The sequence below is a fragment of the Aptenodytes patagonicus genome, chromosome 13 (genome assembly GCF_965638725.1).
Source record: "Aptenodytes patagonicus chromosome 13, bAptPat1.pri.cur, whole genome shotgun sequence".
NCBI classification, from domain to species: Eukaryota; Metazoa; Chordata; class Aves; order Sphenisciformes; family Spheniscidae; genus Aptenodytes; species Aptenodytes patagonicus.
The window spans coordinates 4,747,475-4,772,049 of NC_134961.1; the positions used below are offsets into that span (position 1 = coordinate 4,747,475).

A 24,575-nucleotide genomic window follows, 5' to 3' on the forward strand; every position below is an offset into this window, starting at 1 on the left:
GGGTTAGTGTAATGCCTCACACCATTCTAGTGAAGAAAAAGCAGTTATACTTAAAATAAAGATGAAAAATAAAAAACACCAAATAGTAATTTTTATACTATAAGGACTATTTTGAAATGCGTAGTTACACATATTATTTGACCCAAGTGGCAAGTCAAGATCTAGACCATTACCAGTCAAGTATTTCCGTGCGTTACTTATGTATATTTTAGCAGCAGAATGACAGTGTTTTCAAACCTGAAGAAAAATGCTGCCCCTTTTCCAAATGTAAATTCAAAGTGGTGGTATACTAAAGAAAGGCTTAACCTTTGAGAAATTAAAGCAGCACCCAACCCTGAAGTCACCCAGATCCAAAGATGTACTGCAGGCAGAAGTTAAGAAAAATGACAGGGGTTTTACCCACAAATGCACCAGGCTCTAACCTTGTGCCAAAATTTGTATTAGATATTTTCATTTGCAGACGAACTATTAAACTAAACTGCTTCATCAGATAAAGTGGAAAGATCAAATGCAGAACTTTAGAATACCACTTTGTGTAGCAACGATATTTAGATTCACGGCAATCTATTAAAGACATTTATGTACTCAGAGGGGCCCAAACAATATCACTTCAATTATACAGTTTTAGGAACAAATACCCAAGTATTTAAGGACATGAAAAGGAATCATTTAGCTGCACAGAACTGTCCTCAAAACATATGGGATATGTTGGTTTTGGTATTTGTTTGAACCCCCAAGTCAAAAGTAAGAAACAGTACCAAGTTTAACAATAATGGTTTCTCAGTGGTTTTTGAGAACATTTTCAAAAACCATTAGGCAAAAAAAGTATTTAAAAACAAAAGCTAAGTGATACAATATGAAAATGGCAAAAAATACACTCCAAACAATTTTTATTGCAAGAAACAAAAAGCACACAACAACCTATACAAACATACATATTACTAGCTATAGACAGACAGATGTAGAACATGGCACCATGTTCAGTTGTGCAAACCTTGAACCTACATGATCTAAAAACGATCATACATTATCTGTACAACACAAAGTCATACAGGAAATATTCTAGCATATTCAATACGAAATACAATGCATTACTAGGCACAAATACCAATAGTCACATTAGAACTGTGCAAATGATGGCATTACTCAGTTTTTACTATGCTGAATCAAATACATTGTATTTACAACATATACTATGTTTTACTGGAAAATATATTAAGTTAATATTTGGAAAATTAATAAAAGGCTACATTGTTTAGAATTAAGTGCAGTGTGTAGAAAAAAGTGTGAGATTGTGTTTTTACATACTGCTTTTGATGTTCCACTCACTGGCTCAGTTCGACTTCTAGAAGAAGAAATAAAGGTGATCAGAACATAAAATGAAGCACTTGTACCCAACATAAAGCAGTGAAAACCGATTATAAACCTGAACATCAAAACATTATGTTCCGATAGTCTACTGAACGTGGAAATTTATTTGTATGCATAAACTGTTCTCTCTTGGTACATTCACTGCAACAAAACAAAAAAAACAAACCAACCCAAAAATCACATTTCTGCTTTGTCACAAATTACTCTAGAACTTACAGATATAGAACACAACAGTGCAAGAGGAAGTCCTCAGATATTTGTCTCTGCTACATAAGTATCAAAAATATGAAGTCTGTACTACAGTTTTGTGTTCTTAAGTAATCAACCATCAAAATACGAAGGCAGCTTTAGCCAATCTGTATATCCCTAATATTACAAATAGGTACCAGATACAGTACTTTAGTTTCTAAGAAAGAACAGCGATAGTCTAGACACTTTGAAGTGCAAGTTTACCGAAGTGAAAGAAAAAAATCAGTCATCTGACAAAGGAGTAACAAAAATGTCAGCAGCATCGTCTTTAGAACAGTGTTTCTTTGTGGAAGCCCAAGCACTGTGTTCAGATATCTACTATATTTAGCCATGAAAATGCCAAAATACTAAATGTGTTACATATGCTATATTGACTAAAAATAGTAGTAGAAATGTCACCTGAAAGCAGTTTCTAGGATTTTGTGCGATTTAGGAGTCCTGTGACAAAAAAAAAGGTCTTAATTGCCAGAATTTGCTTTAAAATAATCTTGAAAATGCTACAGTATTTTAGGAAATATTTATTACATTTGAAAACTTGCTGAGATTCCACATACTCATTGATCTGTATCTGCATGCTACTCATCATGAATCAGACATGCAAGCATCGATATAGTTAACAAACAATTCATACATCATCCAAAGTGTCCCATGAGCAGAGGCAACTCAAAGGCTGCTGTGGAATTTATGTACAAATAGAAAGGCTCATGCCTCCCGCCACTGCGAGAACACCGCCGGGCTCGCAATCACAGCCACGCACCTCCTGAAGGTGAGGAAGTACGAGGAAATACTTTAGAATACCACACAATGGTTTCTTTATCCATTTACCTTGAAGAACATACTACAAGGCGAGTAACGCATTTTTGAAGGCCTCTCCACCATTACAGCATACATTCATCATTCCCAAACATTAACCACTCTGCCAGTTGTTTCTGCAATGTTTCCAGCTGAAGGAATAGAAAGCTAATCTGCCTGGTTAATTTTCAACATTAGAACAGCAGTGCCATTCTTTCCTTATCCCCACATGCAGGTATTTATTTGATCTTTGATGCTAGCAGCATCTATCCTCCCATTTTAGGGAGCATTACAATACCAGGAGAGGGTGCCATCCAACCAGAAATGGAGGATGCATTGACAAGGCAGCACCAAGCATACACATTTAAATTAACCCCCAAAACAAGGCCATGTTTATAAGCACAATGCTGTGGCATCCAGAATTACTAGGTAGTGCCTGAAAGCACTGCAACAACTACTGCAGTAATACACCCAAGAGCCACATAAATTCAGGTTTTTGCTTGCAAATGCTTCATGGGTACCAGGATGCTGCTGTACTGTTTGTTCGAGACACACTGTAACTCAATCTACTTTATTTATTGAGAACCATCATTAGAAAGATATGGCAAAACCACAAGCTAATAATATCTACTAATTGTGGTGGAGAGGCCTATCTTTAAGAAGGCTGGAAATCATGACCATTCAAACAATGCCAATGTAGCTGATCTAGAACCAGACTGTGTGAATACATAAATGACAGCAATAATCCTGTAGTCAGGATTGCATTTGAGTATCTGTCATTTTAATCAATACATCCAATTCTCTGTCCTCCATAAATCTTAGGAATACAGAATTAAAACCTGGAGCACAGATATCAGCTTAGGGTAAAAACAGACTTAGAAAGATAACTAGTAACATTTGGTAACGTGCTAAACTGCTTACTGAGTTTCAAGTTCAGAAAGGATTAACTATTCCTTCATCGTACTCGCACAAAAGACAAAACACTTAAGGATATCGTTCTTTTTCTCTTGCCTGAAACAGACATTGTCTTTAGGAAACTGATAGGAATCACTTATGAATGGAACTTCTTGTTTGCATGGTTCGCCAGCTGGCAACCCTTGGTCTTTCCTCTATAGCTAGTATGCAAAACCCCAGATTTGGGGCATAAGAATACCTGCCATATCCCATCTCCCCCCCTCCCCCAAATGCAAGAAATAGCATCAGACTCTTCTGATGGAGATGGGAACAAATTATAAGTTTACACTACAATCTGTATCTGTCTTTACTACAAAAGCAATAAAAACAAACACATATAATAAGGAATCTCTCCACATAGAGGAAACAGGATCTACAACTTGGGTCTCAGAAAAATCAACACCAAGAACAAACCCAACAGAACCATCTTAAAAGTTACCATTGTTGCAGTTCAAAGCCCATGTCCCAGCAGGCCTAAAAATGTAAGTCTACTTTGGGACAGATACACTAAAATCTACCCCACGGCAACAAAGACTAACAGCAGTTTTAACAAGAAAGATAGAACCTGAATGCCTCTGTAAACTAATATCCATAAAAAAATTAACACACTGAAACCCCTAAGAAAGAATACAATGCTGTATGGATACTTACATAACATATGTTTTGCTGGTAGCTTTAACTCCTCCAATAGGGATTCTTCTAACAATTACCGATGAGTTCTTAGGAATCAGGGCATTATCATCTGTGTATTCTGAAAACAACACGGATACAGAAAAACATTAGTCAATTCGTAAGAATGTATATTAATATGTAATTACATAGCACTTCAGAGAATCCCTTTACAGATATAAAAGCAATATTTTATATGTAACATTGCGCTTTTATCGTCTCAATACACTAACAGTACATTGCAAGAAATCTTCAGGTTTGATATCAAACACAAGCAGCAAAATCTTTTTATTTTTTTAAAATAGTTTGACTGCCAACAGCAAAATGGTCTCAAAAATCACTAAAGCAGTCTGCTAACGCATGAGGTTCTCTCCCGACCTAGCTTAAGTTGCTTTTGCTTCTATTAGGCTACAAAACCAATAGCTCTCTGGAGAAAAACAAAGCACAGCAGTCTCACCTGCCTAAACCAGGTTCTAAAGCCTGACTAGCTTGCCCTGCAACGAAACAGGCACTCGGCTAAAGCATGAAAACTCTGCGCCACTGCTTTCATAGCTGCTAACTAGAAACGATTCACCTATGCTGCTAGTGCTCGAGACTGACAGAACACAGAAGGCAGCCTGCCACCTCCGTCTATTTCTTGGAGCTTAACCCATCAACAACCACACTTCTCAGCTGCCCACTGCTTTACATTTGAACAGAAATCTGGCAGTGCTACAATTTGGATCACAGAAATTTGGGTTCTTTTTCTGAGCTTGCTTTCCCAAGTAGGGCAGAATTGCCTCCAACTAAAGTGCTATTTCCCCTCTTAAGCTAATCTTCAAGTTCGCATTAACCAAAGGCACGTGAATTCTTCCAATTCGCTCTTCACAGAGCAGAGAGCCTCAAACAAAATTACTTACGAAGACAGCCTTGAAAAGCCTTTCAAAAACAGTGTGTGCCCTGAAGCTATCCATGCTTTGCCTTGGCTTACACCATGTTAGTCTTTTGAAGAGGAGGAAAACCTTCTGACCTTTTACATAAGGCCCAAACAAAAAAAACCAACTACCTGAGACACTTTGACTGAGTAAGCTTAAAATGCAAAGATCTTTCCATGAGAGTGGTTTTTATAGTGTACTTACACAAGCTGTATGTGACTAAATATTTTAAAGCACTATCAGCAGCTATTCCCTGTAATCTGCCTACAGTTTTAAATATTAAAAGCCCTTACCTTTGCAGACCAAATCAGAATGATGATCTGAAAACCAAAGATGCTCTATATCTAGTCAAGCTCTGTCAGGGTGGCTTTGCTCAGTGATCACATACAAAATACGAATATTTCACAATTCATGCTCCATTTTTCAGTATATTATTCCTACGGGCAGGAACCTCTCTTAGACCAAAACACGCCTACCAGAAGACATCATTTCAACAATGAAATGAAAATTTTACTTCTATTTCCAAATGACAGAATGCTTCTCCAGAAAACTGAGAAATCATTTAGCTGAAACTAATTCCTGATCTTCCCCCCGAGGGAACCGAACAGCAAGCTTCCTCTGGACTTCAGAACAGTTTCAAACTGTAGGAGAAAGGACTACTAATGATGAAAACAGAAGCTTTTACAGAAGTTGTATATCCTGAAACCAACCCCTAGAGCTCTTCTCAAAAGGAAAATCTAACCGTTACACAGCTACCTGTCAAGAAAGGCCTGCGCTGGCACTTTCTGATGGAGAAGGAGCTCAAAGAGTACTGAGGCTCAGACAAACAATGGGGAGATCACACCAGCTGCAGTTCTAGAAGCCCAAAGCAGCTGTTTCTACCTGCCAAACGGAGTCATACAGAGTATTCTTTCTAGTCCAGATCACAAACCACTGGGCTGAGATTTCAGAGATACAGGATAAGCAACAGTGGCTCCACAAAAAGGCAGGAGTTTGTTATGCCTCTGCCGAGCTGAGGATTGCGGTAGTTCTGCAGAAGATTACAAGTGGCAGCACCTCTCCTAGAAAGAGACCGTGTAGATGAGTAAAGGCATTGGTTGCTGTCTTCACAAATTATGCAAACCTGCGGAGGTCAGTTTGAACATGCACAACAGGTGTATCATGCAAAAAGGAGGATTAAGTCCTCTTTTAGTATTTTGTGACAATTCATCGGCCATTAAAAGAGAAGCATTGACATCTGCCTGCTGAATAGACTATCCATGCATGTATATATACAGAGATAGATATATGCTTGTTTTCAATCCACTTGTTAAGTGCACAGTGAAGAGAGCTCCAGCCATCTAATAACAGGCTGATATAAAAAATGAATTCACCTTAAAAGTCAATCAGTACACATTTAAATGGATCAACTGAAGAGTGACAATAGCTTGGTGAAGTAAAGGCTTTTTTTGTATAGGACACTCATCATGGCACATATTTGTATTTGGTACTTGAAGTATCCCACTAGCTTGGTCACCGTGTCAGAGGATTTGTGGAAGAGTGTTTACAGACAGCAGAGTACATTGCTGAGTTAGTTCTGTGAAGGGACCTGATACCACTTGGCTTTAATACATTTATTTTTCCTTCACCTCAATTAATTGAATTCCTTTTGGTGATGAAATTTTATTAAAGATGAAGTCAAGCAATGTAGACTAAAAAGTTAACTTTTTTTTTTTTAATAGGAAAGGACTAAAGCTAGAGCGCTATTCCTGAAGTCCCTGGACATTTCTGTTTGCTCGGTTTGAATTTAACAGATGCCAGCTCAGTCTAACAGCTCTCAGACCAAACTGGCATCTCCCAGCAGGAACCTGTTCCCCACAGGCAGCAACATCCCCTAGCAGAGACTTGGCAACTACCAGGACCTGCAAAGCAGTCTCACTCTGCCTCCCCGCATGACTCCACACCTGCGAAGTCAGCAGTGACATCATGCTCAACAAGGCTGCTTTTCACACTTGTCCAAGCAGAGCTCCAATGGAAATGCTCAAAGCTGGAGGTAACAACACTGTTGATTCCTACTCCCTTACAGCACAAAACTTGTTTTACTACCAGTAAGTGGCTACTGGGCTTTTGTCAATCTGACCTGTGATTAAAAATAAGGATTCAATTAACTCAGAAAGCTTGCAAAAGCAAAGGAAGATTTGGATGTTATATTGAAGTCAAGAGCAGAAGAGACATAACAGTCTAAAACTTGCTATTCTACGAGAAAGTAGTCTGCTTGGAAGAGTCAAGGGAAAGAAGTCTTTCAAGGAACAAATGGAGGCAGACAAGTTAAACAATAGCTGCTTTGACTGCTGCCTCACGCTGGCTTAGAAATCTTACATCAACAATTGCGTTAGTGTCCACAACCTTCTTCCTGCAAAAAAGTACAAACGGCTCAAGTTATGCTCTGCAGTTTATACTGTTTTACATTTAATGCACAATTTGAAAATTCAATTTTAAAATTCATCCATAATTCTGAAAATCTGCTAGTTTTAATAATTTGTGTCATATGTATGCTATAAACAAGTTACTGAAAAAAGTTCCTACTTTATTTTATGGCCGGCTTTAATCCACCATTTTGAGTCTGACAGCATTGCAAAAGCATCTCTCTGAGCACTGTCTAGAGAAGTATTTTCACCCACATAAAGTGCAGAAGCTCATCAGAACAGAAGTCATCAGAAGGCAAGCCTATATGTGAAACGACAAAGAAAAGCCTTTATTAGGCTTAGATGCCTTGCTAACCAGCTATTATGCTACTGGGGGAAGGATTTGCAGAGCAAGAGATGAAGATGACTACTAACTTGCCAGACTGTCTCTACCAGAAAACACGGTAACTCCCAAGCACACATTTTCTCCCTAGCGCTTAAAAATATTCTTTCTCATTACGCCATTTTTTAAGTCTGTTCTAATCAACACCACTTGCACGCTTTGCGACAAACAAATCATCTGTGTAGCTGGCACTGAAAGCACTGCCTCGAAACATCCTGATTCATAGACTGGACTACTCTTTCTGGATTTTCAGCTTCCACCAAAATAGGTGTCAATGACCTCATCTACAATGGGTATATCATCATTTCTTGAATTAGCTAGTTCAGTAGGCCAAGTGGTTCACAGAACTTTCATTTGCATTATTACCATACAGTACTGTGCTCCAAAAGAGCACCTATATTGCTCTGAAAGGATGAGTCAATAAAACCTAACATACTTTCAGTCATTAACCTGATTATACAAACCACCAATGCCTTCATGTCTTACTGGCACTGCTTGCCGTTTCAGCGTGTGACCGGGAAAGCAAAAGCAATGCTGGAGACAACGTGGTAATGAACCAAACAGAGCCTGCCCTAAGCACCTGCCCAAGGGACATTAACCTAGCCGACAGCCCACCCCCAAGAGGTCCCAAACCTGCTGGTGACAGTCAGAGCAGCTGACTCCCAGACAGGCAGTGCGTGAGCTCCACGGTAACATCGTGGGTTTTGAAGGGGTACATGACATACCCTCAACTCAACCAGGGAAACAGGGAACTCCGTAGCCTTTCTGAAAGCTCTACAGCATAATACCGCACGGCAGCCCAAGAATTAATTGCACTCTGAGGTGTAACCAAAGGAATCCCTCATACTAGCACTGCAACACAAAATGGCACAGTGAAGGGCAGGGTTTAAAAGTTACATAAACGTCTGCTCTGAAACGCTAAGTTTGCACAGTGTTGAAGACATTCCAGTAGACAGACAGACATACATCAGCCGTGAGGCCAAATGATTTCACTCAGAGTTAGCATGAGTTTGTTTTGAAGACATCACATCGTGGTATTACTAAAACTGTCAAGTGCATGCTGCAACACGGAACTTAAGCAAGTTCTGAGTTCAAGAGACAGTCTTACAAGAGCAATATTCTCCCTTAAAACTATTCATCTAAGACCAGTTCAGAGTCCCATGTTTGGTTTTACATTTTTTTGTATTTTGCCTGATAAGCAGAATAGCACATTCGCCAAGTGTTTTGAGTCAGAATGTTACAGGGCAGGAAAGAGTACTCAAGAAACCTGAGTTCTTGAGTTTGCAGTTCTTCCACAATATTGTGAGAACATCTATTATAAAAGACAGGTCAAGAAATTCAGATCAAATTAGGAGGCAGCAAGTTTAAATGCATCATTCTTGAGTATAGGCTTTTTGAAGGGAATTCTGCCTTTACAGAACATGCCTCTATAGTAAGCATGGAAGAGGACACCCCCCATCACCACCTTTTAAAACACGTCCCAACCATCCATTTTGCCTTCCCAGCATCTTAAAAAGAGTCCATGATGTCATTTTTTTCCACTGATATTTAACATTCTGTTTACTTTTAGCTTATATTAGCATTGCTTCTATTACTAGATTTCCATTATGAAAAGTAACAGTTACTGAACTGTAAAAGGTTAGATAGAGTATTCGGAAAAATCTGAACAAGTAGGCCATCTTCACTCAAGGTTCACTTTGTTCCTTCCAAGATCATTTCAACATTTAATCAGGACTCCTGCACAGACAAAGTTGTAAAAAACCAATACTTTATGTCCATGTGTAAGAATTCCAAACAACCCATTTAGGCAGAATACCCCAGTCTGTTTTTTTTCCTTTATCTTCTGAAAGTGAGTTTAAGCATCTACATCTGATTAATAAAAACTGAAATTCACAGTTATGCATATGAACCAAAAATTTGGCACACATATATTGCACTGAAATGCATTCTCTAGCTTTGCTCTGAAAACCACCAGGGGATTTTTGCGTTTTCACGTGGAAAACACCCTTACGAAAGCTTCAGTAAGCATCTGTGTCACTAACATATAATTTAAAATCTTATACTCTGTTTTACAAAGGTCAAAGTGCAACACAACCTATCTAGAGGAGGATCTTGTCCCTGTTAAACAAGAGTGATGCTCTTTAAAGTATGAAAGATACTCCTTCTTTATCTTCACCTTTAGGCAACACCACATGTAACAGAACCTAGTGAAGCAGATACTTCTTCCCTGGATTCCGATTACGTACGAAAACAAAGCAACACGCTTGGTAAAACTGGTATTATGCATATTAGAGTAACACTTTATGGGGTAACATATTTATGACCATAAATTTTTCTTCTAAACCTTTGCTTTCTGTTCCTCACCTGCTATAACAGAATCCACGTGTTTGGCTTATTTCAAGACATTTTTTCTTCTGGTGATAATAATGGGGCTCCATCATAGTTTATTCCCATCCAACGCTCTGGTTTTAAGGCTCTGCTTTACGCAGACCTGACTAGTACAGTAGTGACGTCAGCCAGCTGGCCATTCAGCCTGCTAGCACTTGTGAAGCTGAAAGTACATTAGCAACTGAAGACAAAATTCAGAGACCCTCCTGCAGCAAAGCCCTTAAAGCAAATTAAACATTCCTCAAAAGCTCTTGACAGTTTTATTCAATACTAGAAAAAGTCTAGATTTCTGAAATGTATCTCTCTACCTACGCATGTCATGCAATCCAATGGCATCCCTAAGACCCCTAACATTGTGCTGGTAAGTCTCTTCACAGACATTCTCCGAAAATAGTTTAAATACCTGTAGATAAACAGCGAGCTTTAGGTCCAACCACTTTAAAGACTAGGGCTGAAGTTACAGTTACCGCAGCGTACATATTATTCTGTTTAAGTTTTAATACATCAAACAGGAAGAGGAAAAAAACCACTAGTACACATTTTAAAGAAAAGACTGTTGTAAGAGTGTCACAGAACCACAGAAAAAAAATTTAATGTTTAAGGAATGAAAACACTTTACAATTCTTTTTATTCCTGAAAAGTTACATCCCAAAGTCTTTAATCACATTCAAACTTACAAAGATGGCAGATTACCAAACTGAAATATCATACTAAGTAATACGAAACCATTATCATCTCTGAGAATCAAGCACCATTTATTAGACTTAAAAGAATTTATGACTTCTCTAAGAACTCCTCTTTATTCACCATAAATGTTCTGCCATGAAACTTCAGTACTGCTCTGATATAGTTAACACGTAGTACCAGGGAAAAAAAAAAGTTAGAAATGAATGATGAAATGATGCTCAATAGCACCTGAATGACAACGTCTTTTGTGCAGAAAAGAAGTTACATTGACAAGAAATTCCAAAGTATAATTTAGATACAGGGAACACTCATGTGCAAGATGGCTTTAAAGGGTCTGCATAGATTATAACTCACACGTACACTCTTGATCCAAGATGTTGCCAGTGAGCAATTTCTGCCCCAGGCACAAAACCAGTTTTCCAATGAAGTGGGGTAAAAGGAGCTGAAGACAAAATTAAATCACCAAAACCACCTTCTTCAAATTAGCCATCTCTTCTATTTCCATCACTTTCAGCTTTCTCCGCCAGATTTCAAAGAAATCTGGCAAGTTTCTTATAAGATATCCTCTCACATTTCCTTATCATTTTACCTGGAAGAATTCCAGGAAACCAAAACTTTTGTAAGCACTATATGTCGCACATCAACCACGTATTCTTCCACGCCTAGCTCCGCGTCTAAAACACGGATCTGAAGGCAGTTGTCAGAACAGCAACTACAAAAGAACAGCTCTGTGAGGCCCCCAACACAAGTCACAGCTACCGATCGCGGCCGAATCGCATTGTCGCTTCCCACCCCGCTTAATCCCCGGCGTCGCTCGCCCTCCCGGTCCCTCCGCACGCCGGCGGGATGGGCCCCAGGCCGACTCACGCTACATGGGGACGACCCACAAAGAGCAGAGCGCGGCTCCCGCAGGCCGCGGCCGCCGCGGGGCGGTCTGCGCCGCCGCCAGCCGGGTGATCCCCGAGGCCCCGCGCCCGCCGCCCCCACGCACCTTCTTTGGTCTGGGCGTTGGTGATCTGCAGGTCGCAGTCGGCCGCCTTCAGCTTCTCGCGGCCCATGATCTGGCGCTTGAGGTCGCACAGGGAGATGTGGAGGCCGTCGAAGGTGACCGTATCATAGTTCAGCTTGGAGGAGAACTTGTAGTGGACGCACGACATGGTCGGGGCCAGGCGGCGCCTGCTCCGCGACGGCGCCTACCGCGGCAGACGGCGTCGCGGCCTCCGCGCCGGTTAGGGCCCGCGGCGGCGCGGGGAAGGGCCCGCCGAGGGGGCCGGGGCAAGCAGCGCGGGCTGAGCTCGAGCGGGCCGGCGGCGCTCAGAGGCCGCGGCGCTCCGCCATGGCCAGGCCCCGCGGCCTCAGGCAGACTCGGCTGGCGGAGGCCTCAGGACTCCATCGCGGCGGCGCTGCGAGGCCCCGGCCCCCGCCCCCGCGACGACTCCGGACCGCGGCCCTCGGCGATCGAGCTGGGCCGCGGCGGCGATGGCGCCCGCCCGGCTCCTCCTCGCAGCCCGGGCGGGCGGGCGGACGACGGGGAGAGGCCCCCGCGGCCCCGGCTCGGCCTCCGCTCCCTCTCTCGCAGGCGGCGCTCCCAGGCCCGACCGCTGGCGATGGCGACTCGGGCGCCCCTGCCTCAGCGTTCCGCCGAGGGGTTTCCCTGCCGACAACCGCACGGGCCGCCGCGAGCGCGTCACTGCGCACGCGCAACGGCACACCGCACCCACCCGCCCCCCCTCCCCGCGCCTCACGTGACCCAGCGCATTATGACAAAAGGCCCGCGTCACGTGGGCGCGGCGGCCCCGCCCTCTTCGTCCTAACGTCGAGCGCCCCCTAGGGGAGAGCCGTTAACGGTCGGCGTCGCCGCCCGTCAGCCCCGCGCCCGTCGCCGCCGCGGGCCGCTGGTGTCCCTGCTGTCCCCCCGGCCTGTCGCACCCCCGGGCCTGTGGTGTCCCTCCTGTCACCCCCCGGGCCTCTCGCTGCTCGGTGTCCCTCCTGTCACCCCCCCGGGCCTGTCACTGCCCCGTGTCCTGTCACACCCCCAGGTCTGTGGTGTCCCTCCTGTCACCCCCCGGGCCTGTCACTGCCCCGTGTCCTGTCACACCCCCAGGTCTGTGGTGTCCCTCCTGTCACCCCCCGGGCCTGTCACTGCCCCGTGTCCTGTCACACCCTCAGGTCTGTGGTGTCCCTCCTGTCACCACCACCACCCCCCCCCCCCCCCCGGGCCTGTCACCTCCCGGTGTCCTGTCACACTCCCGGGCCTGTGGTGTCCCTCCTGTCACCGCCCAGGCCTTCACCACCCAGCGTCACCTCCCGTCAGCTCCCGGGCCTGTGGTGGCTCTCCCAACAACCCTGGGCCCATCGCCGCCCGATGTCCTGTCACCCCCAGGCCTGTCAGCACCTGGTGTCCCTCCTGTCACCCCCCCAAGGCTGTCACCACCCGGTGTCCCCTCCGGTCAGCAGCCAGCCAGGCCGAGACAGCCCGGGGGAGATGCAGCGGGCCGCAGGGCCGGCGAAGGGAGGGGACATCGCTCCTGGCACCGCGCGAGCTTCGGGGGGCTTCAACCTCCCACCTCGCCCGTGGGAAGCAACAGCAGCGTTCCCCTGATTTCCCACATTAGTGAACAGATGACACAGCAGGTCATGAGGTTTCCGTTTCTGCTCAGAAGGGCCACACCAAAGCAGCGGTTCGGTAAAAGCCCCCCCACTGCCCGTCACCCGATCGGAGGAGTGATCCCCTGCACCGCACACGCCACCGTCCTGCAGAGCCAGCAGCACCCGGGGCGGGAGAAGGACCCAGCGGCACAGGACAGATCTTGGGAGCGTGTTGGCGCTCGTGAACGGGGCACAGGTGACAAAAATGCCAGAAGAAAATAATATTGTAATATCTTTGTGTCTGCATCTCAAAATGTCCCACGAAAACACAGGTGACTGAATTTACAAAGCAGTTATGCTACTGACACACAGCCCAGCATCACCCCAATATCACAGACATGTCTGACAGGATGACTGATAAAACAAATAAGAGCAGATTTGAGACGGACTAGATATGTTCTCTTTTTCAAAGGGAAGGATGGTTACTCTGGACTAGAACTGAGAAAGAAATTAATTAGAACAGGGAACAAAACTTGAGGAGCAGGAATAAGGAAATTAAATGCTGTGTGTAAACAGCAAAATAAACCACACGAAGACAGAAAAATCATTATCATCTTATAGTTTTCATTATGCAGGCAATGACTGCAACTTAAAATATCTATTAATGTTTCATTATGCAGATTATTGCTTTTTAGTAAAGAAGCTATTTGTTATTTCCACAAATCTACGATGCATACTTTACTTTCTTTCCAGGCATCCAAGTTTTTTACAAGATGAAGTAATTTATACTATGCATCTTTCTGTATGAATCCTCATTTTTCCTTTACCAGTTATTTCCCCACTAATATACTGCAGAAAATTAAATTGTACAATTAATATTAGTCATCTTCTTGTGGATTTCATATTTTTATTAATGTCATGATTAAACCCCCAACTGTTTAAAGTTATGTACTGGTTGCACGTCCAACCCATTTATTCAAACTTACAAAGTACAAACTTTCACTTTAGAAACGTTTTTTTTCTAATCCTCTGGCTGCAAGTGTTTACAGAGAAAACCTTTTGAATATCAGCTGGTGCAGCGCTATCTCAAACCAATCAGTCCAAAGACAAGTACATTTTTAAAGTAAAAATAGCGAAGGCTAATAGGCTTGGAAAAACACACTTCTCATCTAAAATTTTAGGCCAGGAAACTTCTGATATCTGAACCCTACAGGTAACATTTAGGGATTTCATCCACTCTAGGGTAAAAAGGATCTGCATGAACAAGGGGACTGTCAGGTATATGGGGTCTCCAACCTACATAGGTTCTGCGTAAAACAATTTGTCTCCATTAGAGAGGGGGGAGTAGATTGTCTTTGGTTCAGTTTTCAATAATTAGAGAACGTCAGCATACCCAGATTACCGTTTTTTCATCCAGCTTCCATGTAAGTACCAGATCTGCGTACTGTGGATCACCTGCCGTATAAATTTGTTCTGAATCAGATGTGGGCACGGCCACACCGTGTTGATTCAGACAGCACACACCATACTGTGTTTATGCTGGCTGCTGGCAGGCAGGTGATACCTGATCTGGGTAAGGTCTGCTGGGACAAACTTACCCCTTCAATAAACTTCAGGAGAAATTTGTATCAGCAGAGTTTATGCCAGGTCAGCACGTTGCATCGTGTAGTCCCAGCCCTTTTGGTCTGGTATTGGGTGTCCTAAAATGAACGCAATGGCTGATGAAGCCCGGCCTTAGGGTCTGCTCACGGCCAGGAGATGGTGTATCCGAGGTGGCCGATGGCTTTACGCCTCCCAGCTCTCCACAGCGCTGCCCAGCCCTGCCCAGCCCTGCCCAAGGTTAATCCCCCTCCAGAGTCCAGCAGAACCTGCTTGGTTGCTCCCTCAAGCATTTCAGCCGAAATGGCCTGACCTGGTGATGATCTGCAGCTCGGGCTGTTCCGAGCTAACCCTGCTCGTCTGGACCGAAGCAGGATAAGGGATGCTCCCACGAGCAGCTGAGCTGCGAGATCGGAGGAGTAACCTCTGGCAGGAGGGCGGTGAGAGCAGTTAGAGACGGCAATCTGACTGCCTGGGAATGCTGCTGTACCTTTACTCGGACTAGTTCGTCTTACACAAAAGGTTTGACGTGCCTGTTAAACAATGTTTACCACACTCAACAGAAATGCTCACGTCATAACAAACAGCTGCTGCAGCACGTAAGAAAGTATTCTGAGTTACACACATCTATAACTTTAAAAAAACCAATCGGGAACCTCCTAGGGAGGCAAGGAAATACCCCGTGGCTTTCAGAGGGAGCTGGGTTACGTTCTGAAAGACATTTGAAAAGGAGAGCAGCATTAAAGCTTGGTGTTCTCTGCACAGCTATTGGCATCAAGACTATTTTTGTAGCCTTAAGTTATTTGTGTAACTTTTAACTCTTTTGCTTTCAAATGCATTCAGCAGTAAATTCTGCAAAACAACCTAAAATGTAAGTTATCCAAGTTTTGTTGTCACTATTTTAGGTCATACTCACACATTAGTTAAAAAAGAGCAATAAAGAGAAACTATTTGCTTTAAAATGAAGTTTCAGTGTTGTACCACCACAGATCATCTCATTTACCGCTTTACTGATTTAGAAGCAGCTTACCTATGTACAGTTCTGCTGTGCTGTACTGAGCGCCTTTTGCCGTGCTGCTTTAATTCTGAAATACACGAGCGCTTGGACTGAGGGCTGAGGCAGAATTGTTCCTGAGTGCCTGCAAAGTACCTGTTGTACAGCGGAACGATACAAAAAGAAACACACACCCTCCCCCCCCCCCTCAAAACCAGGAAGGACATATTATTTCTAATAGCTTCCAAGCCGCACGAGCAAGTCTGTTTGGAAAAGGACATGCAAATAAGCAGGCTGGCCTAGTGGGAAGGTATGTATTTCCATTTCCTTCTTCAGTTTGTTTTGTCAGGAGCAAAGACTCTTACTTTTTTTTTTTTTTTTTAACTTTAGCTGTCAGTTCTGTGCAAGAGAAGAGGACCTTGCATTGCCACGAGCACTCAGGGCTTGAGCGACCCGAGAGCCCAGATCACCACCGCCTGCAGAGCCGAGGGCCCACCTGGCCAGTTTTGCTGGAACATCCACATTGCTCTCTAAGTCACAGTTCCACAGCTTGGTGTCATCGGTCCAGCTTCTGAGGTAGCACAGCTGCTGTGGGCAGGCACTGGTTAAAGCTAAGCTTTAATTAAGAATGGCAATGTCATTAATACACTTAAAAAAACAAACCAAAACCAAACCCCAAACTCCGATTCTTATCTGCTCCTGCTCTCTTCTACTTAGCTCCTCTACACTCCATGTGTGTACACCACAGACACGCCAAACCACGTCTCACCACCACATGACACCAACTTATTGCCATTGATAAATCATTACATTTGGAGCACAATGACCAAAACTTGGAGCCTAGAGGGTGGTAAATGAAGGCATCTAATTAGACAAGAGGAATATCATGCAAATGTCTGCACTTTTGCATTGCTGAATAAAGGAAGAAAGCAGATCTTGGAACCAGCATGCCAACATGTGCACAGTCAGTAAGCACATTAGGGATGGCAGCACACCACATTCACCAAATTTCCATCTTAGTCTTTACATCCACGGACCATTTATGTTTATTGCCATAAAGCAATGTACTTCCCAAGTGTGCACACTCACAGTTGCTTGAACTCTGGCTGTCTTTACTCAAATGCTCACAGACTTTAAGAATAAGAAGCCAATCGTAATAATTTAGTATAATCCTCCGCATACTGCATTAAAACTCAGAGCAGTGGATGAATCACGCATGATCTTGACCATATTCCTCCACCTCTAAGTCTGGTCCCTTGGGCATGATGAGGTTACTTCAAAGACTCCAAAAGGTTTCAGTGCTACTCCTTTCTGAAACCAAAGCTAGCACTCGGATTATGGCGTTGTGGTCTTCTGTGAGGACATCCTCACTTGAGCTGTGTCCACCCTTCGCTGGTTCCAGTTCCATATTGTAGCTGTGGGATTTGATTTCTGTACAATTCTGTTGATTTTCCCTCTCACCCGCAAGCTTAAACCTCTGATCATCCTGGATCTAAGCCAGCCTTGTGCAGCCAGGATCTCCCTCACACAGCAGAAGTCCCCAGCTCTCTGTGCAGCACACCTTTCCAGCTACAAAGCGTAAAAGCAGACAGAGTTGGATCTTTCTGGTTTTGTAGAGGACTTTTAAAAATAATTTTTTGAAGGGAGAAAGGAAAGGGGATTTTTTTCACATAAAAGACAAAGGACAATTGACGCTGGGTCACGTTCTGCTGATGAGAACAGGAGGAAGGATAATCTATTTGCAGAGGGAGTAGAGACCCCACTTGCTCTGAGCCCTGCAGAGCCCCAATCACCTGCTTGCACTTCATTCGGACACCCTTCTGGGTTAGAAAGGAGGCTGGGATTCCCAGTGGGCATTTTTCAACCCCTGAGATATTTTCCAGGAGGAGTCGCTGAAGCTTTCTAACTCCTGGCTTCACGATTCCCAAAGCTTCCCAAGAGAGAAATGCCTTTGCAAGGGCAGAGGGAGAATCCCAAACGCCAGTGCAGCATGAAGAAGGGGAGGCGCACGCCCTGTGAGAGCACCCCTAGGCTACCCACCCCTCTAGATTTCTTTCCTAAGACAATAATATCAGCTGAGAAAGAAATCCAGACTTTTCCTTATCTTTGCCACTGTAACTAGAAGGAACTTTGTCAGAAACAGACCAAAGCTAATCAGAACACATCCTCTTGTTTTTAATAAATATCCTGTGCCATTGTTCTGATTCAAGACTGAAAAATGGTGTTTTGGGCACTGCCTGGCGAATACATGTGAAATGTGCTGGCCTGATAGCCCAGCTGGGGAGCTGTGAATCCTCCAGTTATTCTCAGAACAATACAGAATAATTATGGGATGAAGAAGTAGAATTCTCTTTTGTGCCCTGCCAACATCCCTAATAGAATCGTTGGCCCTTCTGCTGGGAGAGTGAAGGAGGAGCTTGGCTATGACATTTGTACCCATGCCTGGGACCTGGAGAAAGACTGCAAGCTCCTTTTTCCCCACGGCTGCCCAGTGGATTGCCCAGCTTGGCCAGTATCTACTTGTCTGAGTTCAAACTAGTTACCCAGATGTGGAAGCTGGTTTTGTTAAAGCTCCTCAGAGCCTTCTCACCCACCAGTATCTGCCTGCCCTCCCGTAAACTGTCCAGTTACTTTTTCATGAAAAAATCCATTGCGGTTCCAGGACAATCCATTAAAGATTAGGATCTATCTATCTGACTCGTTCGTAATGGTCGGGGCTGCACCACCAGCCAGCCGTCTATAACTGGAGCGATAGCCCTGCACGGGGCATTGCATCAGGGTGCCAGTGCTTGGATGATGTATCAGCATCGTACATCATCACACTACCATTGCTCTGCTGATGTACGGCTTCTGGGGTGGCACTGGCTGGGATGAATAGGCCCAGGGGCCCAAGTAAGGTGTTATTTATTATTTTAAATGCTAATAAATATTACGGTATCTGTGAGGAACTCTTCTGCAGTTTATGAAGTGAAAGGGAGAAGAAATAATTAACAGGCAAAGGAGAAGGACCTGGAGATCCTAAGACACTGAATTGCAGTTTGATTTCACAGGACCGTCTTTGGTCTTTTTGGCAATGCCGCATGTATTTCCCAAGATTAATGAGGGACTTAACTCTCCCTACAGATTTGGTACTGCCCTCGCAGGTCACCAAAAATGCTCAGATGTTTTGGGATCACAGCTCCTTTGCAACGTAGCACGTGAACAAAAATACAATGCCTCTGCTGAAATCTGGCATCCCAGGCAGTGGGGAAGAAAATTTCGTGTGGATTTTGCCCTGTTACTGCACAGAGGCACACAGGAGCTGGATGGGAGCAGATGCTCATTTCGGCCCAGCTGCGTTTGCACGGGCAGACCACGTCCCTGCTGCAGGCAGGCAGCCTCTGTCCCTGCTCGAGACTCCAGCGCAACAGAAACTTGCACTCTAACGCATGAGTGCCATCAGAAAACATCTAGCAAAGCATCATTATGGGTCAGGTCGCTTCCTGACCAACCTGTTCATTGGGATTGTTACATGTTTGTGCTTTTCATCTGTAAATTGCTTCTCAAACATTAATTAAGCCTTGAAATGCAGCAGAAGACAGGAAAGTCTGTAACTCCAGAACTGCTGAGAGGCACAGGTGTAAGATGGCAGTGCCAGACAGCTTCAGAGGGTTCCCAGGCTCTGGATCGTGCCTCAGCCTGTAAATTGGGGCTCCCAATTCCCTGCCACCCTGTGCGGCACCGGTACTTTACACCTGTGCAAAACAGCCCCTGGATGCAGAGAAAACGACACTTTTCATCCCCCCGCTGCTCCTGCTTGGCTTCCCCAGGAAATGCCTCTGCAGCCTCTCCCTTCCCAGCCCCTGCTCCTTTCACCCAGGCAGCTTTACCGGCTGAAATGAAACCCGTGTTTTTGTCTCGGCCTCCTCAGCTGGAGGATTCAGTGAGCAAGTGGCCCGGTCTCCATCCCCAGCTGGGCACAGGTTGCCATCTAGGGCTGGGAAGCCTCCGAGCCCCGGGAAGCGGCGGTGCCCTGGCTGGAGGGGCAGCCTGGCCACCCGCTGGGGAGCATCGTGGTGACAGTGTGCCCAGACCTCAGAGCCGATTGCTCCCACAACTTTTCGGGGACACCCGCCCCCTCCCAGGTGCCCTGCTCAGAAAACAATACTTTGGATTTTCTTAAGATAGTGTCTTCTACCGTGGTTAGCGTCCTGCCCTGGCTGAAGATGCTCGTGGGCTCTCCCTGCCTTGTTTGCAAGAGGTCCAGGGGGTGGGGAGCGGACTTGGACACCTTGGTGGCACTGCATCACCCTGTGATGGTCTCTGTGGAGTCCAGATCTTCTCATGGGCATGGAAAGCCCTCCCCGTCACCATGTGGCACATTCCCACCCGTGGTCCAGGAGCCCTGTGGCCAGCTGAGACCTGGGCTTACGCAGACCCCCTCAACCAGCCCACAGGCGAGACCAGAGCTCGCAGGGTGCTCTCAGGGTAGCACCGTGCAAAGCGTTTGATTTTTTTTTAATTAAAAAAAAAGACATTTTGTCATGTTTTAAGTTAATAATTTAACATTAGACCATGCCATTGTGGCAGAGACAGGCATGTACTACATCTCTTTGCAAAAACATCACCTAAATACCAGAGGGTTAGGAGGCAGAAGGTGGAAGGAGCCTCTCAGCAATTCAAACATAAGATCAAGATCAAGTGAGGTTCTGCTGCAGTGCCGAGCCAGCAGCACACACCGACAGCCCCTAAACAGCCCAGCCGCCCCACGATACCCAGCCCAGGGCTTACACAGCCAGGCTGCCTTTTTTTCCTATTTCTGTTCATAAAACTTTGGCATCTTAATAAAGCCCATGTTTTATGCATCATTCTTGCCTATCGGCACTGCAGGTGTTTGAACCCCGAATAACAGAAGTTCAGGGAGAAAACCAAGGCTGCTTCACACTGCCAGCCCCATTACCCTCCCACAACCAGGCAGGGAAGAAGGGAGGCCCATTGTCATGAGGAAAAATCCTAGAAATATATGGAAACACAGAACCAACAGCTGACCAGCGGTGGAAACCTGACCACAACAGCCGTCCCTTTGGACAGAGCATGTCTGGGTGTTAGTGTCCTGGAAAACGGGGAAATTCTTTCAGCACAAGTCTGCAAGCGCTGGCACAGCCCATCTGCTTTGTTTCCTCAGCCGTTTTCCAAAGTCCTCTCGCAATTTGCAATCCACTTCAAGTTTCTGATGTTTGCCAGCTCCCTTAGGCTTGAGGGACTTAGAGTAGAGGGAAACTGCAAAAGTTGTGCCGAAATACAGAAAACAAATCCAGAAACCTGCTTTTATGTCACGGGAAACAAACAAACAAGGAAGTAAACAAGCAAAGCCCCAGCCTGTAATTACTAAGAGAGCCTGTAGGTCCTGGGAGCTGCTCCCTCCACAGCTCTGCTTACACCCTCCAACACACCCGTGTAGAAGACCAGTGGAGTTGCATTGACCCAGTTTTCAGTGGATCTCAACACTGGGCAGTCCCGCCGCAGCCGGGAGGAATGGTGGTGCGGGCACTCGGGCAGACGATGCCATCAGCGCAGCCCCGCTGCCCCGCACCCAGCCAGTTCTGGGCCAAGCCCGCCTGAGCCCAGCGAACCCTGGGGGGGCCATGCCAGTGTGTTCACAGGAATATAAAAGTATAAAAGCCCAAGATGTGAGCCATGATGGACAGAAGTAAAACTGTGAAACTCTCCAGTGCAAAGGCCAGCAGTTTTCAGTCTGGGCACCTCTTGTCATGAATTTAGATGGATGTCTGAATTTATTACCCTTTCTACTAAGGAGAAGAAAACTGACCCTATCAACTAGTCAGAAAAGATGAGAGCTCATTCCTCAGCAGGGGCTTGCCACCGTCACAAAGTGTATCAGGAGAGGTATAGCAGGATAAACAATTCCTCCCTGCGTGAACAGTATTCTGAAGTAAAAGTAACTTTTTCTGTAATAATCAGAGCTTGTTTATCCAAGAAGCTGTAAAAGCCATGTAAAGAACTTCATCAGTAAGTTTCCCCCTAACAAGCCTGCCCTGGGACCACTGCTGCTCATGCCTGAAAGCATGCAAGACTCACAGTCCCCGCACCGTGCGCCCCACAACGGAGTCTGTCCTCTTGGGGACGGTGCTCTCCCTGGGTCGCGATCCCAACTCAAAGCGAGATCTCCTCTGCAGAGGTTTTTCCTTTGATCTTATCCCAAAATGATGCCATGAGTTGAGCCCACCTCTGGGTCTGGCATTGCAGCACAGACCTCTGCGACCCAACCACCAGACAAGCAGCAGAGCAGAGGGCTCAGTCTGAAAGCAAGCACACCAGCATTTCTTCTGAGGCCAGCAGATTTCAGCCCTCCTGCCAGCTAGTTGTGCCCGGAATCGCGGGTGCAGAGAGGGATCACGCTGCTGGTGGGGACGTCTCCCCTTCCTTTGGGGAATCCACTGGCTCTGGGAAGATGCTGGCTTGTTATCTCGCCATCACTGACACTGCTCGGCACCACCTCTGAATCTCATCCCCGCTCTCAGTGTGGAGAACACCACGGGTGACCTTGTTGCTTAATGAATTTCGAGTCACTAATTATTCTGTTCAGTGAAAGAAAAGACAAAACAAACTCGCCATTGCCACTTCATGAAAGAAGGAGCCTGACGCCTTTCAGCAACAGCAGCAGTACGAAATGGCTCTAGGGGCTTGCAGCCCCGCTGATCTCAGAGGATGGTGGCCCACGGCTGGGAGGAGAGGACCTTCACTTCGGGTCTGCCCCTGCTCCAAACACTGTCAGCAGCGGGGGGAAAATGTCTCTGGACCCTCCGTGGGCTGGGTTTTGGGTTTACCTCTCACTTTAGGGTTTTGCCTACCTATCTCCTCTGTGCCCCGAGGCAGGACCTCTGCCTGTTTCCCTGCACACAGAGCTTTGCCATGGCCCTGATGGGGGGGAAAGCCCCACCGGTCAGAAGGTGGTGTGCTAACAAAGGCCTCTCCTAGGTGTGGAGAAGCCTGAAGTTCCAGAGTGCAGGTTCCTGGGCTTCTCCCATAAAGGACCATTACAATGCGACGTTCAGAAGATGGAGACAGCCACCCAGAGTGTCCTCAGTGTGAGCTGGCCAGTCCTGCCACGTTTAGCCCCGTAGCCATGGTGGTGACTCGGAGCTCTCCGTTTCAGTCTGAGACTCGAGGCTGCCGTGATGCTGGGAAGAGGGACAGGCAAAGGTGTTGGCACTTCAACAGCAATCATGAAGTAATGCAAAATATCTGTTACTCCTCGGTTCAGAGTCTGCACCCCCTAGCAGGGCTCTTGCCTGCCTCCTGCATGGACAGGGTCACTTCTGCACGCAGCTGAGGATGGAGGTGGAGGCACTGGAGGAAGGACGGAGCCATGCCTCCCACCACACTGCTGGTGTCAATACCAGCTCTCGTGGCACTTGTGCCTGCGCTGGGACACGTGGCAGCTCTTCCCATCACCTCATTTTCACTGGCATCACAGCAGTCCTGGGGAAGGACTTTTGCAACTGCCCAAAGCCAAGTTTGGGGAGTACCAGGCAGGCCCTGGAGGAGATGGTGCCTGTCCACCTCCTCCCCCTGCCGCCGTGCCTGCCAGGGGCCTGGCTGGCAGGAGAGGAGCCGGGCAGTCTTACCCAGAACAGGCTGATGCTACTTGAGCAGATAAATGTACGCCAAAATGCTCCTCAGCAAAGCAACCAACAGCCAGCCCCACCCCTGACAGCGCCGTCAGTAGGCTCCAGAGTCACCATGGCACTGGGGCAAACGAAGAGGAGCCACGGTTCATGGAGCTGGTGTTTCTGTAGGCTCCCAAACCTGGGCAGCGGGAGAATTTCTACAGCAACTGGAAAGCAACGGGGAGGGGGTTCGCGCTTTGCTTTTTTTGTTTGTTTGTTTTTTTGTTTTTAAAAAGAAAACGGACTTTCCTACCCCCGCCGCCCCAGCCTCCCTCTCTCCCGCAGCCAGCTCGCCGCGGGCCGGCCCCGGTCCCCGCCTGCCACTAGAGGTCATTTTAGCACCGGGATAGGGACCGGCGGCGGCGGCGGGCGCTGCGGGGCTCGGCGGGCGGCAGCCCCGGTGCCCCGGCCCCACCGCAGGGGCTCGGGGGGCTCGTTCAGGGGCTCAGCATCCAGCGAAGCGCCGTTTCCAGCTGCAGAAGCCCCCAGGCTCCGGGTGGGAGTTTGCTCCTGGGTGACCTGCAGGGTTTCTGTTTGCTGGAGACCCGTGTCCTTCAGCAAACTCTGATCGCACGGGGCCCGAGGGCGGTGGGTCTGCAGCCACCGGCGGTCCCTGCGAGCGGCTCTTACTGCTGAGGAAAGCACTGGTGCCTGTTACGGGTGGTTGTTCCCGTTAGGGAGGGCAGGAAAGATCCCCTTGTTAACACACGCAGTCACATCTAGTATAACGGTGTATGCACGACGCAGCCCCACGCACGTGGCCTTTCCCAGTGCCCTCGTCCACGTGAGGGCAGAGAACGTGAAGTCCTGTCGGCACGGAGCAGCCGTGGCTTTGCTGCCGCCTCAGAGCCCTCTGCACAGAGAGCAAACGCTGCCGGGCCACGACAGCGGATGGGGAACTCGGCAACTTCT

General features: G+C 46.4%; 1 protein-coding gene across 4 annotated transcripts in view; it reads right to left on the bottom strand.

Moving 5' to 3' along the window:
• Window positions 1–12,050, bottom strand: part of RBBP6 (RB binding protein 6, ubiquitin ligase) — a 31,839-nt gene extending 19,789 nt beyond the window's left edge. Inside the window, exons 1-4 of one of the 4 annotated variants that reach the window (XM_076351531.1) lie at window positions 11,803–12,050; window positions 4,018–4,117; window positions 2,020–2,058; window positions 1,309–1,345 (exon numbers count right to left, since the gene is read on the bottom strand). In XM_076351531.1, the coding sequence (XP_076207646.1) occupies window positions 1,309–1,345; window positions 2,020–2,058; window positions 4,018–4,117; window positions 11,803–11,968 (342 nt within the window). In that variant the 5' untranslated portion in view covers window positions 11,969–12,050. The remainder of the gene's footprint in view (window positions 1–1,308; window positions 1,346–2,019; window positions 2,059–4,017; window positions 4,118–11,802) is intronic. The other 3 variants (XM_076351533.1, XM_076351532.1, XM_076351534.1) reach the window with 3 other exon arrangements.
• Window positions 12,051–24,575: the final 12,525 nt, after the last annotated feature.